The sequence below is a fragment of the Bidens hawaiensis genome, unplaced genomic scaffold (assembly GCF_021521415.1).
Source record: "Bidens hawaiensis isolate Kalapana, Puna unplaced genomic scaffold, B.hawaiensis_p1.1 tig00025755_1, whole genome shotgun sequence".
Taxonomy (NCBI): domain Eukaryota; kingdom Viridiplantae; phylum Streptophyta; class Magnoliopsida; order Asterales; family Asteraceae; genus Bidens; species Bidens hawaiensis.
This window is the reverse complement of record NW_027494119.1, coordinates 62,261-79,272: the sequence shown is the minus strand read 5'-3', so window position 1 is coordinate 79,272 and position 17,012 is coordinate 62,261. Positions and strand designations below refer to the sequence as shown.

The window sequence follows — 17,012 nt, the reverse complement described above, 5'->3', positions numbered from 1 at the left end:
GAATCATTACCATACCCTTCGGGTATATTCATGTAGATGTCTTCATCTAGCTCCCCATATAGAAACGCATTGTTAACATCAAGTTGAAAAACATTCCAATTATTTTGAACAGATAGGGCAAGCAGAGCACGTACAGTCACCATTTTGACAACTGGGGAGAATGTTTCATCAAAGTCAAGACCCTCACGTTGATTGTATCCTTTAGCAACGAGTCTGGCTTTTTATCTCTCAATTTCCCCATTTGACTTGTATTTTATTTTATATATCCATTTACACCCTATTACTTTTCTATTGGATGGTAAGTCTGTGACAATCCAAGTTCTATTTCTGTTTAAGGCTTCCATTTCTTGATTCATAGCGTTTAACCAATTAATATCATTAAATGCTTCAGAATAAGTTTTGGGTTCAACGCTTTTGTCAAGAAGCGAAACAAAACATTTATTGTTATAGGATATATTAGAATAATTAACAGATTTTTCTGTCCCATATTTAACATTCCCCTCTACCACATAGTCTATGTATTTTCTGGGAATACTTCTAACTCTACTTGACTTACGAGTGCTTTTATTAGAATTAGTGGAGGTGCCCTCAGGGAAGCTAGCATTAGCTATTTCCTCATTAAGATTTTCAGCCTCAATTATTTGCTGAGTGGGAATGTTGGTATCTAAAGGAATATCGGCTTCCAATGGGTCTGCATCAATATCTAGGGTAACAGTTGCTGGGCTGCTGCCTAAGTTATTGTTGGCTGACCTTTGTTGGTTCCCAGAATTCCCCCCACAACTATATTCATTCTCAATCAAACCATCCAAGTTGGGGCTGATATCGTTGGATTCCCTCCCCTCATCATCGTGCATTTTAATCTCAGAATCATTCGGTACAAAACAAAAATCAAAAAAGTTTAAACGATTTACACCGTTTTCTTCAGGTAAACTTTCTAGTTTATCTTTTAAAGGAAAATAGTTTTCATAGAACTTAACATCACGTGAATAAAACACCTTTTTTTCATCTAAAGAGTACAATTTGTAGCCTTTTTTTATCAAAAGAGTATCCAATTAAAACACACTTTGAGGCTCTGCTGTCAAACTTTGTTTTTGGGTTTAAATTAGTTGCAAAACATAGACAACCGAATGATCGGAGATGTAAAAGAGAGGGTTTCTTATTTATTAGCAACTCATAAGGGGACTTTCCATTTAATACGGAAAACGGAGTCCTGTTAATCAAGTAGGTAGCTGTTAGAATGCATTCAGGCCACATGTATAAGGGAATGCCACTTTGAAATAGTAGAGATCTAGCAATATTTAAGAGATGTTGGTGCTTCCTCTCTACTATCCCATTTTGTTGCGGGGTATAAACACAAGTAGTTTGATGAAGAATGCCATTAGTTTTGAGGTATGAGTCAAATTGATTGTTAACAAATTCAGTTCCGTTGTCAGTTCTAAAACATTTGACTTGTTTATCAAACTGAGTTTTAATTAACATTACAAAGCTCTTGATGTTTTGAAAAACTTCATCTTTTGACTTGAGTAGGTATACCCATGTAGATCTAGAATGATCATCCACCACAGTTAAGAAAAAATTAAAACCATTTTTACTTGTTATCTTAAAAGGTCCCCACAAGTCTAAGTGAACAAGTTCTCCAACGGTTTGTGTTTTATGCTCACTTAGAGGAAACGGGCTTCTAGGTTGTTTAGCTCGGTGGCAGATTTCACATGGAATGTTTGTGTCATTGGTATTAAGATTGAGTTCTGGTTTTAAGACGAATAAAACTTGGTGTGAGGGATGACCGAATCTAGAATGCCACAATTTGAAGTTATCATTAATATGGCTGATAACATTGTCACAAACAAACACACCTGAAGGGACATCCCCAAAGTAATACACGTCATTGACCTGTTTACCAGTCAGAAGTGTCGTCGTGCAAGCTAGGTCCTGAATTAACCATTCAAATTCATTAAACCAACTACCAAGTTTGTTGTCTTTTGCAAGTTTGTAAACAGACAAAAGGTTAACACAGTATTCAGGAACAACTAAAACATCAACTAAGACGACATTTTTTCCAATTTTAAGTTTCCCAATTGATGCTATTTTTGCATTAGTCCCATTGGGGTGACCAACAGTCATGTTGTAGCTTGACACGTCAACTAGGTCAAACATGTTTTTGCTTGACAAAACCATATGTTGGTTAGCACCCGAGTCTATTACCCAACCCCTACAGTTTCCCTCTTTAGGCGGTGAAGCACATGTGAAAAAAGATGTAGCGCAGTTGAAGCGAACGTTACCCGCCAAATGCGAAGTATTTTGATCCGGAGTTACCGATTCATTTAGCATGATCATGATATTAGAGTATTGCTCAGGAGTCAGTTGGCATGGGACTTCATCTGTTTTCTTTGTTTCAGACACAACATTGTTGCTTGTTGTGTTTTTTATTTTTGCCTTATAATTTGGTGGATACCCAAGTAGTTCATAACACTTTTCAACCACGTGACCATTTTTGTTACAGTGAGTGCATTTTAAAGGACTTCTAGGTTTCTTGTAGTTAGATGTTTTAGATGCAAAGGCAGCAGGCTGAGATTTGTTAGATGATGTTATTGTTCTAAGAGACTCTTCACTAGATATAATGGCAAAGGCACCCTTCACAGTGGGTAAGGGATCCTTGGTAAGAATGGAGGTTCTCACAAGTTGATAAACATCATCTAACCCCATTAGAAATTGCATCAATCTCATATTTTGATGAAATTTATTTGTTTCATTAGCCGCATTACAAGTACATGAAGGCAATTCAGGCAGTGAGTCAAATTGTCTCCACATAGATGTAAGTTTATGATAATATTCAGAAATAGGGCAGCCATTTTGTTTAAACATAGAAATTTTTTATGAAGGTTAAACATGATAGACCCGTCAACTTTTGAATAGGTTTCTTTTAGTTCCTCCCAAACAACTGGTGTAATTTTTGAAAATATTTGGTCCATAAAGAGTTCTTCGGAAATAGAGTTTAAAATCCATGACAGCACAACTGCATTGCATCTATCCCATTGTTTGCCTAGGTTTTCATTTGTGGTGGGTCGTGTACATGTTTTGTCTATAAAACCGATTTTGTTTTTTATATTTAAAGATAGTTCCATAGAACTGGCACACACACTATAATTTTCTATCCCTTTTAGCTTAATGTTAACAATAGTTAAATTATTAGTGTCTGAAGCATGAAGATAAAGTGGGTCACCAAAGTCAAGGTTACTCATTTAATTATTAATAGTATTAACAATCTGTGAATCAGAACTGGTCATGGTAAATGAGTAATCAATATATATATATATATATATATATATATATATATATATATATATATTATATTAGAGACACAATAATAAGCAGCGGAAAAAAAATTATGAGATCACTGGTCAAAAGAAAATAGGAGTAATGAAAGAAAAACTTAGAGTGAGAAGTAGGGAGAGCACCTCAATCCTTTGAATGGGGTTACAGGCAAGAATAATACTAAAGCTTTTCCCTTTTTTTTTTCTTCAACTTGTCAACAATAAGTCTTCTTCTTTTTCTCCAATTGACCCAATACACCAAGAACACAAACCCTACTTCAGAGGGTTTCTTTAGTAGCAGAAGGTAGCGTGACCCAACCCTGAAATTAGGGTTCCTTGCTTTCGTTCGCTCTGATTAGCCCATGTTTGTTTCCTTCTTCGAATTTTGAATGACCACAAAATCATTTAGACGATGGTCACACTTTAAATTAGGAGGATGGCAATTCGAAGGACGGAAAATGAGTGAATCAACCAGGGTATAGAGCCTATAGCTCTGATGCCATGTAAAAATTGTTGATCGAATAATCAAATGAACAACTCAAATGCTTTAATAGTCAGAATCGAGGGTTACTGTACTGAATCAATCAAAAAACAAACTAGAGTACAATGAATCTAGTTATCACAGATTGAAAAAAGGAAGAGTAACACAAAAGTGATTCTAGAGACAAAGTCTCAATTGAATTGAAAACTGAAGAAAATAGTGGTGTTGTCGACTGCCTCTTCTTTCGGTGGCCAAGGGGTGAAATATATTAAAGTTAAGGGAATATTGTTCAGCTCATGTTTAGCATCCTAATTCCCAAAGAAAATACAACGGCCCAAAAGATTCCATATGCAGCCAAAGTTTCCTTGTAAAGACAATAATAATTCAACCTTCTTTATTTGAAGAATTACCTCATACAAAACAAATAATATTTATAATAATAACAATAATAATAATAATAATAAGAAGAAGAAAAGAGGAATTGAAAATTACATGTATAATTTTAACAGTAGTTAATTAGCATGTGATGTATATTAAGTCTTTGCAGTGTGTGTACTTATTTTTATGAAATGAAATAGTCATTTCTCTCCTAGTTTTGTGTTCTTCGTTGCCTCCTCTCTTGATCTATACTAAAGCGTACCAACTTGGAACCGACGAATATATAATAATGTAACATATAAATTAACAATAAGTTTTGTGTGAAAAGAGGTTTAACAATGAAAGATTCTTTTCACTTTAAGATGTACTAGGGTTTCGATCAGATCCGAGGAAACTGCATTGTTGTTGGTTGTTAACCTAGGATCCCACGAATTATATAATATATAAATAATACTAAGACCATCTCCAAATTATAGGTTTTTAGAGATTCTTGGAGGAGAGAGAAAATGAGTTAGATGAGAGATAAGATGATGATGTGGATGAGAGATGGTAGAGTAAAATTCTTGGAGAAGAATCTTCAAGAACTTGTATGTGAGAGCCATGTAGGAGAGAGGTGTGAGAACATGAGAGAGATAGTATATTTTGATAGGGCATGTGCCTTGTTGGCATACAAACATCACCTAAGAATTTATCTATCGGTGATACTCTAATGTTAAATGGGGGGAGGCAAGGATTGGCATTTCGTTTGATTTTGTACAAAATTCTAATATAAGAAATAATCTGAAGTCAAAGGTTGTTCTCATCAATTGTTATATAAACCTAGTACTATCACATGAATTTTTCCATCAAAAACCAAAACAAGCAATGGATCAATATGTAGGTTCAGATGTAGACAAGTACAGATGCTTCATGAGTGGTGAAGGTGAGAAGAATACCAAATGGAGGTTTGGTGAACCCCCTAACTATGATAAGGTCAACAAACTCTTTGAAGAAGGCAGGACCAAGGTATTGAATTACTCGCTAACGGCTAAATCCTAAATACACGAATGCATACAGAAATCTATGCGCGGCATTGTGTCGCATAGCACATTATATTAAGTCATTGTGCATTTGTATGTTATCCCATATATGTTGTTATTATTATTATTATTATTATTATTATTATTATTATTATTATTATGTTACTAATATTTTTGTAATTTACATGCATGTTAAGGTATGGCCTACAGGTTCGTTAGAAGAAAAGGTTCAAAATCTGGTTAAAACATGGGAAATGGAGTTATTCCATAAAACTGACCCTAAAGATCATAAAACAGTTGATACCTCAAAGTTAACAATTTGTGTTAATGGTACACTCAAAATAAACTTTTCAACTTTTGTTGTTTATAAGATTAACTATTGTAGGTATCCTAAGAACCGATGATTTTCAGGTCGACACCCGTCAACACCGGAAGGTGTAGCTGAGATAGGTGGAGGGTACAATATGTTTCTTCAAACATCATTGCCGAAAAATGCACGACTGTATGATCCGACTAAAGAAACTGTGGATACGGCTCATGAACTCTTCACCACAACGTTTCCTAGAGGTTTTGCAATGGAGATTCTAGAGATTTATTCCGGTCCTCCAATGATCGCGTATAAGTTCAGGCACTGGGGTTACATGGAAGGGCCGTTCAAAGGCCATCCACCTACCAATGAATTGGTAGAAATGTTTGGTGTATCTATAATGGAGGTGAGAATGCAAATTTGCAATTGCTTTTTACTTAAATTTTATTTCTCTTTTATTTTTATTAAATTATTTTTAGTTAGAAGTTAAGTTTTTACAGCTAAAGTTCAACTTTAATATAATCTTTGACTGTTTCGACCGTTATATTACTTTATTAACTAGAGTTGTGATTTGCAACCAAAAGTTATCTTTACTTTCTAAAGATAAGTTGCAAAGAAGCCGTATTCGATGGCTATGTTTGTGACAGTTTCTATAGATAGCAAATTTTGGCCACGTTTGCCTCTTTTTTCAATAGTGAGTGTCGTTCAGGTATCTTGATCTCAACATGCTTATGTGATTCCTTGAACTTTTTTGTTAGTTGGATGAAAACTTTAAAGTCATCAAGATGGATTTGTTCTACGACAGAGGAGAACTGCTCGCCGGTCTCATGAAGAGTGCAACTTGTGGTGCTGTTGGTGAATCTGCTACGGGTGCGGGGTCTTCAGGGTGTCCTTCTTCTTAAGGGATGGCAGATGGGTTTATTTGCTAGTCAAGTGATCATGGATAATTTGGCATCTTTTTACAGGATCGGAAGAAATGAAGTCGTGTTTTCGTTTTTACAGCTTGGAATAAATGAGGTTGTGTTTCCTTTTAACGTTTGTATTGTTGTACGTGTTGTTTTCCATTTTCATTTTATTAGTATGTTACTAGGAATGTTGTCCGTCACTGTCTTTTATTATTGTAACAACTTATTATAACTTAATTTGAGGCCGACAACTTGTGTTCAATATGTGTTAATGATTTTAGCGGAAATTCAATCGATTAACACCTTCTGATTAGAACTCAAAAACTGAATTAGGGTTTTTATTCTCTGCTGAAATACGATTACAATGAATCAAGAATGAAAGAGAATTTTCTATACCGATCCGAATGATCAAAACACTTACTTTGATACTACTCAAGACCAACGGTTAATAACTAACATATCAGACATAAATGTTAAGTTCCATCCCTAACACTTAATCTATCTTTCAAGTATTTACTGAACAGACCTTGAACTCTAAGTGCCCGTGATCAGTTTAACTGTTCGAGTTAAACACTTATATGTTTCTAACACCTTAAGTGTTCGAGATACAACTTAACAGTTCGTGTTAAGCCACAAGCGTTCGTGCTTAACCATAAGTGTTCGAAGCACTTAGTTTTGAACTTTGCACCATGTCTAACAATATGTTTACAAGAAACAAATAAAAATTACAAGGAAAACAAATGTCAAGAGGTCTGAATAAAACTCGATGCAGGTATTGTGGTAGATTTTTAAACCGCGGTCAAACTTGACTTTGTTGAGGGGCACTTTGACATCAGGTTGATTATAATTTTATATTTCTCATAATAGCTATATATATATTAATATCTCGGTTGCTACATTAACTTTTTAATTGTTTTCTCTATGTTAAATAGTAGGGGTGGGTAAAAGCCGGTATGGTTCAGATTTGAGGCTTAACCATAATCATAACCAAGTTTTAGTTATGGAAGATTGCTTGACCATAACCATAACCAAATGATAGGTTAACCATGGGTCGGTTATGGCTACGTTCGGTTAGTCGTCCATTGTTTTTTTTCCTTTTATTATAGTTGAAAACGGTTCTGTTATGGTGTTTCAAGCTCAATTATGATGTTTCGAAGCTGAAATATGTCAGTTCCACACTTGATAGTTGTAGCATAAACTAGATGTTTGAAGCTAGAAATGGAAGTATAAAAAATGGAAATAGAGGTATAAAATTTGGAAAAACAAACATTTAAGATTCAGTTTAGCCTCGGTTAAAATCGGTTTAACGAAGACATGTTAGCCATAACCCTAACCAAATGCTTGATTAACTAGATTCAGTTAGCTTTAATTAGACTTTTTTTATGTTATTATTATAAAGAAAAGAAAAAATAAATAAATGAAACTTACCATATATAAAATCAAAGGCCAAAACCAGGGTTTATTTGTACAAAAATTTCATTTTGAGATGAATGAGCTATCAGTAAAACAAAGGGACCAAAATAGCAATTTACTTTATTAATTAAATTAAGTAACTAAATATAAATATTAAAATACTTTAAAACTACATATTTATTTAACATTAATTTTCCAATATTGTATTTGAACTTTGAAGCGGATCCCATTGCCGCCACTTCAAATATTTGGTGGGAAGCAACTGCGCTTTCACTTCAAACACTAAAAAACTTAAATTTTACAATTAGTCAAAATTCAAATTAAATCTTCTAATTTCTTCTTCCCGGGTTCTATTTCCAACCTCTTATTTAAAAAACCCAAATCACAAACCTCAAACCTGCAACAATGGCGAACCAATTCCACAGCTTACCACCCAATAAACGATACAATCTTATTAACCAACAAAAACCCACCTCTAATTCTCCATATTCTTCAATCTTGCCGGCAAAAAAAAGAAAACAAACCCCAGATTCACCCCCAGTTCCCACATTTCTTGAAACCGCTGTTTCGGCCGCCTCGGCCACCATCTGCTTACCCGCCAAAAAAAGAATATGCGCCCTGCACCCAAATGTTGTTTTAAACAAACCCTTTTCATCATTTGACTTGAATCTTGAGTATGACCCTGAATCAGATCAAAATCATGATAAAAAGGCTGTTTTTGATCAAGATTTTGATCAAGAAAATGGATGGGAAGATGAAGATGGGATTTTGTGTTGTGTGTGTCAAAGCACAGATGGGGACCCACAAGACCCAATTGTGTTGTGTGATGGGTGTGACTTAATGGTGCACACCACTTGTTATGGTAGTCCACTTGTGACTAGCGTACCTAAAGGTGATTGGTTTTGTGCCAAATGTGAGACTAGTGAGAAAGTGGGACTGACATCCTTGTCTTGTTGTATGTGTCCGGTTAAGACCGGGGCAATGAAACCGACGGTTGATGGTCGTTGGGCGCATATCGTGTGCGCGTTGTTTATACCGGAAGTGTTTTTTAGTGACCCTGAGGGTAGGGAAGGGATTGATTGTTCGAAAGTGGTTGCAAGAAGATGGGGAGGGAAGTGTTATGTTTGTAGGAAATCGAGCGGGTGCGTTATCGATTGTTCGGAGGAGAAATGTGGGTTGAGGTTTCATGTGACTTGTGGGTTGAGTGAAGATTTGTGTTTTGAGTATAAGGAAGGGAGGAATAAAGGGGCTATTGTTGCTGGATTTTGTGGGACTCATACTAATTTGTGGATGAAGGTAATAAATTTGGGATTATTTTTGTTAATTTGATGGATAATAAATAAAAAAAATGATTGTATTTATTAATGGGATTTGATTTGTTTGTTTGCAGCAACAAGCAACTGGGAAGTACAAGATTGTGGCAAGAAATGAGTGACAAGATTTGATAGTTTTAGAATAGAGTTTTTTGTTTTCTTTAAAGTGTTTTAGATCATGTTTTTTTATGACAGTTTGCTATTTTAGTTTTCATAGTTGGTGGTAGCTTTTGGTTTATTTGTTGTTTACATTGTTGTTTGTTATACAATAATTTCGGTTTTAATGGTTTTAATATTCAATTTACAAATTGAAAATGTGTTTTTTTGGTGATAAATACAACATGGATTTGGTTTTGTTGGTTTGTCTTTAAAAGGACACGAAGCGGTCCAAGATCTTGTTGTTCCTCATTTTTTTTAGAAAAAGAGGGAGTGGCGTTCCAGGTTCTCTTGGATTTATTTCTCCTTACTTTTCCTTGTTTTTCTTCAACCTTTGATGTAAACAGGTGAGTACCCCATGGATTCTGGTGAAAACTCGTCTGGGGGATACATGGGTGCTTTGAATCGGTCCTGTTTTCCCTCACCTCTCAACGGCTCCAATTCTGTGTGCTCTAAGTGAAGAAATATGAGTATATAATGGAACAAATTTCCGTGTTTACTGGTTAAAATAATGAAATTTGTATTTTGTTTATGTTCGTTAATCGTTTGTTTATAAGCTATTAAAGCTAAATACGCATGTGCATTTCAATGTTCACAAAAGACTTTTAAGTGATCTTAATGAACTAACATAAACGAAAAAAAAGAGATGCATCCACATTCGGTATTTATTGGTTTAATCACGTGTTTGTTAAAAAGATGGTTTTTTAACTTTTTTTTCCAAAAAATTTACTAAACTTATGGTTGATAGTTCATGTGAGATTAACATTTTTTTTTGAAGTTGTAGTCATTAGATTCCTAGTTGCGCTCATTCTATAGCTAAGAACTTTTTTTATTGGCACGTGTCAACAATTTATATATATATATATAAAGTAAAGATAACATACAAATAGAAAACGTGTGTGAAGCATACGAACTAGAATAAAATTGAAAGCGGTGGCATTTTTGTAAATAAGTGGAAATCATGTTTGTATTGTAATTTAAGAGTTAATGTCCATTTTCGTTCTTGTGGTTTGCTACTTTCGCCACTTCAGTTCAAAGTTTGAAATTTTGTCAATTTAGTCCTTATAGTTTTAAACATTAGCCAATTACGTCCTCTTGTCTAACGGCATCAAACTATACCGTTAGTTTAAGGGGTATTTTTGTCTTTCTCCTGTTTATTTTTAGTTAATGGTCAGTTTCATCCCTGTGGTTTGATAGTCATTGCTACTTCAGTCCAAAGTTTGAAAATTTTTCAATTTTATGCTTAATTTATTCAGTTTTTTTTTAATTCCATCACGGACTGAAGTAACCAAAAAAAAACTGAATAAATTAAACATAAAATTGAAAATTTTCAAACTTTGGACGGAAGTAGCAAAAGTATCAAACCATAGGGAAGAAACTGACCATTAACTAAAAATAAACAGGAGAAGGACAAAAATACCCCTAAAACTAACGGCATAGTTTGATGCCGTTATACGGGGGGACGTAATTGACTAATGTTTAAAACTATAAGGACTAAATTGATAAAATTTCAAACTTTGGACTGAAATGGCGAAAGTAGCAAACCACAGGGACGAAAATGGCTATTAACTTGTAATTTAATTACTCTATACAGTTTACAAATAGAGTAATTTTATTACTCTACTTGTTTCAACTATGAGTAACTATTTTATTAATAGAGTAATTATTGAATCTGTTTCTTCTTCTTTCTCAAATTGTCTGCTTCAAAAACCTGTAACTACAAATCGATTGGCAAATCACACACTTTCTTGTTTCAATATGCCATATAAAGCTTTAAATCGGCGAAATCGTAAACATATATCTTCTGATTCTTCTCTAACATCATCATAATAATTCGGTCTTGTCGGAGACGTAGGGATTTAACTTCCGGTTGGAATGATACATCGGCTTTGGCGGTCAGCCGCCGCCAATTAGAGCGAGTATGTTGCAGCAGAAAACGACAGCGATGCCGCCACCAGAGTCAGTCTCGCCGGATTTGTCGCAGTTGTAGATACGAGAGATGTGGTTGGTGTCGATGGCGAGGCAACGAAGCCTTGGTTGAAGGAAAGGTGTCGGAGGTTGGCGGTGGAGGGATTGGAGTCTGATGATTTTGTGGTGGATGAGAAAGAAGATGGAGATGTGGTGTGGTGGTTTTGTTTAGTTTGTATGTTTAGTACATATTTTTTATTTGCATTTGATCCATCTCCTATATATATATATATATATATATATATATATATATCGTACATTACCTACGCGACACTTCTAACCGTTGATTTTCATAAACCCAAAATCACAATTACACTAATCTGTTCGTCCAATCGTCCCTCTTCCACAATCCGTCTCCACCACCCCTCACCTCCTTCAGCACACCTCCTTCACCTCCGCTCGCCGGGGCAATCAACACTCTTCGTCACCATCATCATCGTCAACAACGAACTCATCGGAAAAACGCAAAACTCGTCACAGGTTTGTTTAGTTGAATTGAAATTGAAATTAAAGCCAATTGATCGGTTAATCTTTGAAATCGATTCAATTAATCATCAATTTGAAGCTTCAATCGATCAATTTTGAGTTCTGGATGATGGGTTTTTGACGAACGTTTAAGATTTGAACATATTAGCTGAACGTTTAAGTTTTTTCTTGAACTTTTAAAGGTTTGAATGTATTAGTTGAATATATTGGCTGAACGTATTAGCTGAACGTATGTCACGTACGTAATGTACGTTAAGCGATTATTGTACGTTAACCTTCCCCTATATATATAATTTTGAAAGAGTTGCGTACCATAGTGTTGTAATATTTGTTTCATCTTTTGTACATCATTATCTCCACTAACTTGAATTATTATTGGTTTTTTTGTGTGTTTTTTAATACAAATGTTCAAATAACCCTTATTAGTTTTTATCAAATTCACGTTGTTGTCTTTGAACTTTATAAGAGTTGCTACAGTCTATAAACTACAATAAATTTAGTTTCTTTTATATTCTTTCGGATCGTTTTTATTTTGCTTTGTTGTCTATAAATAATGTCATGTTGCACTTATTTATTTTTATGTTATTGGTCAATATAATACATCGTGCACGGTACAACATTTGACGTCTACTTTTCATTCGGTTTTATTAATGATTAATGAAAATTACTTGACGCGCAAAAGAGGATGGTGACCGAGGACGATGGTGGTGGTGAAGCCTTCATGTTTTCAAATAATGTGTGAATAAACAATTTTACACACCCCGCAACGTGAGGATCAAATACTAGTTGTATTAAGTGAAATGTTTATGAGCTATTACATTGGGCCGGCCCAACCCAGTTTTTACTTGAATGTTGAATATGGCTGATCATCAAATTTCAAAAAAAATATAACATAGTTAAAAAACCATTTGTCAAACTCAAATTCTCTCGACTCATAATAGTCTACGTTGAGTCGACTTTTTTGTTCTAAATATATAAAATGAAATAAATAAAATACAAGACCTTAATTTGGTTAATTTGTTCATTTTTCCTTGAAACCCAAGTCAAATTCTCCAATGGAATTTACCGTGTGAATTTCTGACACATTGCACAAAATTCGTGGGCTTGGGGTTAGTAGAAATTCGTGTTAGTTTAGGCTCGAAACCTCACGCACGTATTTCTAGGTGGGTTGTGTCTGAATCAACCTAGTTGATTGGTCAGGTTATATAAAGAAAATCAAAATTGTGTTTTATGTCATTACCCAAATTAATTGGATATATAGTTTAAGCATAATTATTTTATACGCATTTGTAATTTTTTTTATGTATGTTTGTAATTCTAGTGGATTAACACATAAAAAGATAATATAAAATTCTGGATTAAGAGCACAGTTTTACGTCAACTTGCAAAAACTCATGTCGTGTTCAGGTTCTTGCATCAACCCGCAAAAACTCTTCACGTGAAGGTGATGCATTTACTGCTGCTTATGCTGTTGCTTTATCGAAGGAAACCTTAAAGTTGAATGCCAGAGAATGCAGGTGAGCACATGCATGTTTCTTGCTAATAATTTTTGGTATTTTATTTTTTATATTAATTTTTGTATTCAATATGATTTATTTTGATGATTTGCAGCATCTCTGTGCAAGTGAAGGGAGACATTCTAAGCTTGCCTCTTGGATCTTCTTTAGTCTATTTTTTTAGGGAGTATAAAGTATTAAAGTTAATTTAACTAAAATTCTTTCTCACATAAATAAGGTGTGAAATAGTATATATATATATATATATATATATATATATATATATAATTTAAGTGTATTTATGTAATCTTAAATGGCATGAATCTTTTTAAAGAATTTCAAAACTTTATCTAAATTGCCTTTTTAATATCCAATATATATCTAGAAAACACACCTATTATTTTCTTAATTGAAGTTAATGAAATTATAATATGTTTAATTTTTATTACAGTTGTGGTGCATAAATAATCCAAACAACTTGGATAAGGTAAAACCCATCATGTGACCTTCGATGGGTTAAAGGAAGAAAGCAATGAAATTTGGATTCAACTATCAGACCTTTGCTAGAGGGATTCAGACATTTAGCATTGCGTCGGTTTCATACGACTTAGCATCATGGTGTGACACCGACATTTTGCGTAAATTATTGAAATTAATTATTAATCAAGAGTGTTACTATGTAAGATATCAACTAATCGTCCTTCTGTCTTATCTTGTACCCAATTAACATGCACATGGGCCTACACAATGTCTCAAATTCTTTCAAATGAATAAAACAACAAAAAAAAATTGATAAAAAGTAAACTCCATTTAACCATTTTTTTTTCAATCTTAAACTTTATCATGTCCCATTTAAAGACCATTAGTAATGTGCTATATTACTTTCACTAGCATACACAATTCTCTCTCAAACAAACACCAAGTTACTCACTCACCATATTTCTCCAAGAAACATAAAAATGGCTTTATGTTTGATATTTCTTCTCATGCTTCTCCTAACTCATTTATCTCTACATTCATCGTCGCCCATACCAAATATCGACGGTTAAAACTCAAATCTTTAATCTTGTTTTCATGCGTTTAATCAATAATGTATGCTTTATTTAAGTTGGTTTTTGTTACCAGATACCGAAGTTGGCAAATTCAGAGCCTTAAAGCTGAACGATGAGGTAAAACCGTTATTGTAACCTTCGTGTTTTTTATCATTTTCTTGGTTGTTGATGCTAACTGTTCTATGTATCTTAGTTGTTAATGGAGAATAATAATAGCGGCAAGAGGTTGGAGTTGCATGAGGTACACTCAGGGTCAAATCCGATAAGTAATTCCTTCGAAGAAGAGGTCCCTAATGTAAACTTACAAACCGCACCTTGACTGCCTACTTTAACTTTTATTTTGTGTAGATTGGTAATAAAATGAACATATTTTAGTACTTTTCAACACCTTCATTCTTATTTTTTAGATGATCAATGTGGGTGTTGCTTAGATTGTGTTAGTTTTGCTACTAAGCAAGTAATTATATGGTATTTAGTCCTTTTGAGACTGTTGTAACTTGTAAACTTGCAAACATGGAGCTTGAGACTGGTTAGCACAAGAAAGTGACTCGAGTCAGCCACTTCCAAATGGTTAGCTTCACAAAGTGGTCCAAGTCATTGTATCTGGCCACTTTCATGGTCTAATTGATTGGGTATTATCAAGGGTTTAAACTAGCGGAGCTAAGCCCAAGTCCGCATAAACTTGAGTTCGATTCATTTAATTTACGAGAGCTCGAGTTAGATTCGCTTCGAGTTTTATTTCTAAGGCCCAAGCTCGATTATAATTTATTAATTAATATATGTTTTAGATATATGTGAAATTGAAAAGTTATATATAACGAATGTATATGATAATATATATCATTTAACTTTCATATTTTATTTAAATTATAGGTTTTAATATGTTTTTCTTTTGTTTCAATAAGGAATCTTTTTATCATTTTTTTATGTTGATCTGGAGTAGTGACTTTTATTTTTAATTTTTAATATAATTAAAGTTTTTTTTAAATATAACTACATATATTTCAAATTCCAATCCCTACATTTTTTCCTCCATTGCTAACTTGACGCACAAAAAATCTTGATGCTTGATTTAAATATTTAGTAACTCGATTTGAGCAAAAGTTCCGTGATTGTCCTAATCGGAACGCTTTTGAAACTTTGTTACTATTATGTGATATATTCCCTATTTATCATATAAAAATATACACATATAAATTATAAAAATAGCATACTCGTTTAAGTTCAGGGCCAGTTCTAGTTCGATAAGTGAAGCTTGGGTCAGGCTCGTTTATTAAACAAGCTAATTTTTAGGCTTGAGCTCATTTAAATCTAGCCCGATTTAAGCTTTTAACGAGCAAATCTCGAGTAACTTATAAAATGCTTGGCTCATTTACAACCGTAGATATTATACACATAATCAACTTTCACTCAATAATCTGGTTGGAGAAACTCTTTCCACATTAACTTTACATTTGGTCCAACAGAATCTTTGAACGCATATCTGGTTTGTGGAATCCCAGGTAAAGACGGCACGACGACAGTCGTACCATAAAATCTATCTCATTGAATTCCAACGTTGATATGTTTTTTTTAACAACTTTTGAAACTGATATTTTTGAAATGTTACCTGTTCATACTGATTTTGATGCTTAAGACCAGACATGACTAACCCGAGTACAATATTAAAGAGAAAACCGAAAAACCCTCTTAAGTCAAGTTTCAAATATAAGATCTTAGAGATCTTAAGTTTTAACCATCACCCCAATAGCATTTGACTAGAAGGTTAATGGATCCACCGTGGATATCTATTATGTAGAAGGGTCCAAAATAACAACTTTAAGGCGTGTTTGGGATTCCTTATTTAGGCTTAATTTTAACTTATTAATTTTTCAAAAAAGTTAATAAGGTGTTTGGTAAGTCAATATATTATGAGTCATAAAGAATATTCTGACTTACTAACGTTTGACAAAAAATTATAATGATGTAAAATAAGGAACCGCAAACGCTCCTTTAATGGGTCTAGGCTAATAACAAAAGGACAAAAATAGTCTTTTTATTTTATATATAAGATACAATTTTTAGTAATCGTCTGGAGCATCCAAAACCTCGAAGACATGCCTGGTTATGTGGTAATACTATTACTGTAGTAGTATACCGACTTTTAACATGAATATATTTTTTTTTTTACCCACACAATCCCATTTATAATAAAAGGATCAATTACAATAGAGATACAGGTAAGCGGACAACAAGTTGCGCCGTCACCTCCTTTAAAATGGAAATTAGGAAAGTAAAAAAAATATAATATTTTTTTCCCTGCATGTATCATGCCTGCCGACGTGCCCTGGGTAAATTGGACAACAAAGAAGTTAAAACCTTCACGTATATTTATATTTATATTGATATAAATAACCAAATATGTTAAATACTTATAAGATGTATAGTTGATAAGCGATAGCAATGGGACAATGATTGTCTTTGTCCCGGCTCTTAATTGGCATCGTTGTCACTAGAAAAAGCTTATTAGCAAATGGTGGATGTGATGTCTTACCTATAATGGAACTTATATTAGTCTACATCATTTTTTTTATTTCTTTTTAAATATTTGTCTTAATTTTCTTAGGTTATTGCAGTTGATGTTATAATGTATACGCTTCATTATCTTTTCTTTATATGTTTCATGTATTCTTGAGAAGCGTGTGAAGTATACGTGGCATGACACGTGTGTTTTAAGGAGAGGGGTGT

At 33.7% G+C, this 17,012-nt stretch overlaps 3 protein-coding genes and 1 long non-coding RNA gene across 4 annotated transcripts; 3 read left to right on the top strand and 1 right to left on the bottom strand.

Moving 5' to 3' along the window:
* Nucleotides 1-221: 221 nt before the first annotated feature.
* Nucleotides 222-2,703, bottom strand: LOC143572164 (uncharacterized). Its single transcript, XM_077057390.1, has 2 exons — nucleotides 1,854-2,703; nucleotides 222-1,027 (listed from the first exon to the last, which is right to left on the bottom strand). Exons 1-2 carry the CDS (start codon nucleotides 2,701-2,703, stop codon nucleotides 222-224), a joined length of 1,656 nt encoding a protein of 551 aa, XP_076913505.1.
* Nucleotides 2,704-5,034: 2,331 nt separating this feature from the next.
* LOC143572153 (pathogen-related protein-like) lies at nucleotides 5,035-6,458 on the top strand. Its single transcript, XM_077057383.1, has 4 exons — nucleotides 5,035-5,175; nucleotides 5,387-5,519; nucleotides 5,601-5,902; nucleotides 6,255-6,458. Exons 1-4 carry the CDS (start codon nucleotides 5,035-5,037, stop codon nucleotides 6,396-6,398), a joined length of 720 nt encoding a protein of 239 aa, XP_076913498.1. The 3' UTR covers nucleotides 6,399-6,458.
* Nucleotides 6,459-8,083: 1,625 nt separating this feature from the next.
* Nucleotides 8,084-9,249, top strand: LOC143572163 (uncharacterized). Its single transcript, XM_077057389.1, has 2 exons — nucleotides 8,084-9,110; nucleotides 9,205-9,249. The coding sequence occupies exons 1-2, from the start codon at nucleotides 8,220-8,222 to the stop codon at nucleotides 9,247-9,249; spliced, it is 936 nt and encodes a 311-aa protein (XP_076913504.1). The 5' UTR covers nucleotides 8,084-8,219.
* A 4,895-nt stretch (nucleotides 9,250-14,144) lies between these two features.
* On the top strand, nucleotides 14,145-14,670 carry LOC143572152 (uncharacterized). The gene is made up of 3 exons (XR_013142219.1): nucleotides 14,145-14,277; nucleotides 14,359-14,402; nucleotides 14,479-14,670. It is a non-coding gene; the product is annotated as an uncharacterized LOC143572152 (long non-coding RNA).
* Nucleotides 14,671-17,012: the final 2,342 nt, after the last annotated feature.

Excerpts from the sequence above, each read along its gene's own strand:
- LOC143572163 (XM_077057389.1), top strand. The coding sequence starts at position 8,220 with ATGGCGAACCAATTCCACAGCTTACCACCCAATAAACGATACAATCTT. Across the intron at positions 9,111-9,204 it reads ATACTAATTTGTGGATGAAG|CAACAAGCAACTGGGAAGTA; the intron begins GTAATAAATTTG and ends GTTTGTTTGCAG.
- LOC143572153 (XM_077057383.1), top strand. The coding sequence starts at position 5,035 with ATGGATCAATATGTAGGTTCAGATGTAGACAAGTACAGATGCTTCATG. Across the intron at positions 5,520-5,600 it reads GTTAACAATTTGTGTTAATG|GTCGACACCCGTCAACACCG; the intron begins GTACACTCAAAA and ends GATGATTTTCAG. Across the intron at positions 5,903-6,254 it reads TTGGTGTATCTATAATGGAG|TTGGATGAAAACTTTAAAGT; the intron begins GTGAGAATGCAA and ends CTTTTTTGTTAG.
- LOC143572164 (XM_077057390.1), bottom strand. The coding sequence starts at position 2,703 with ATGGGGTTAGATGATGTTTATCAACTTGTGAGAACCTCCATTCTTACC. Across the intron at positions 1,028-1,853 it reads CTTTGGGGATGTCCCTTCAG|GCTACAAATTGTACTCTTTA; the intron begins GTGTGTTTGTTT and ends TGATAAAAAAAG.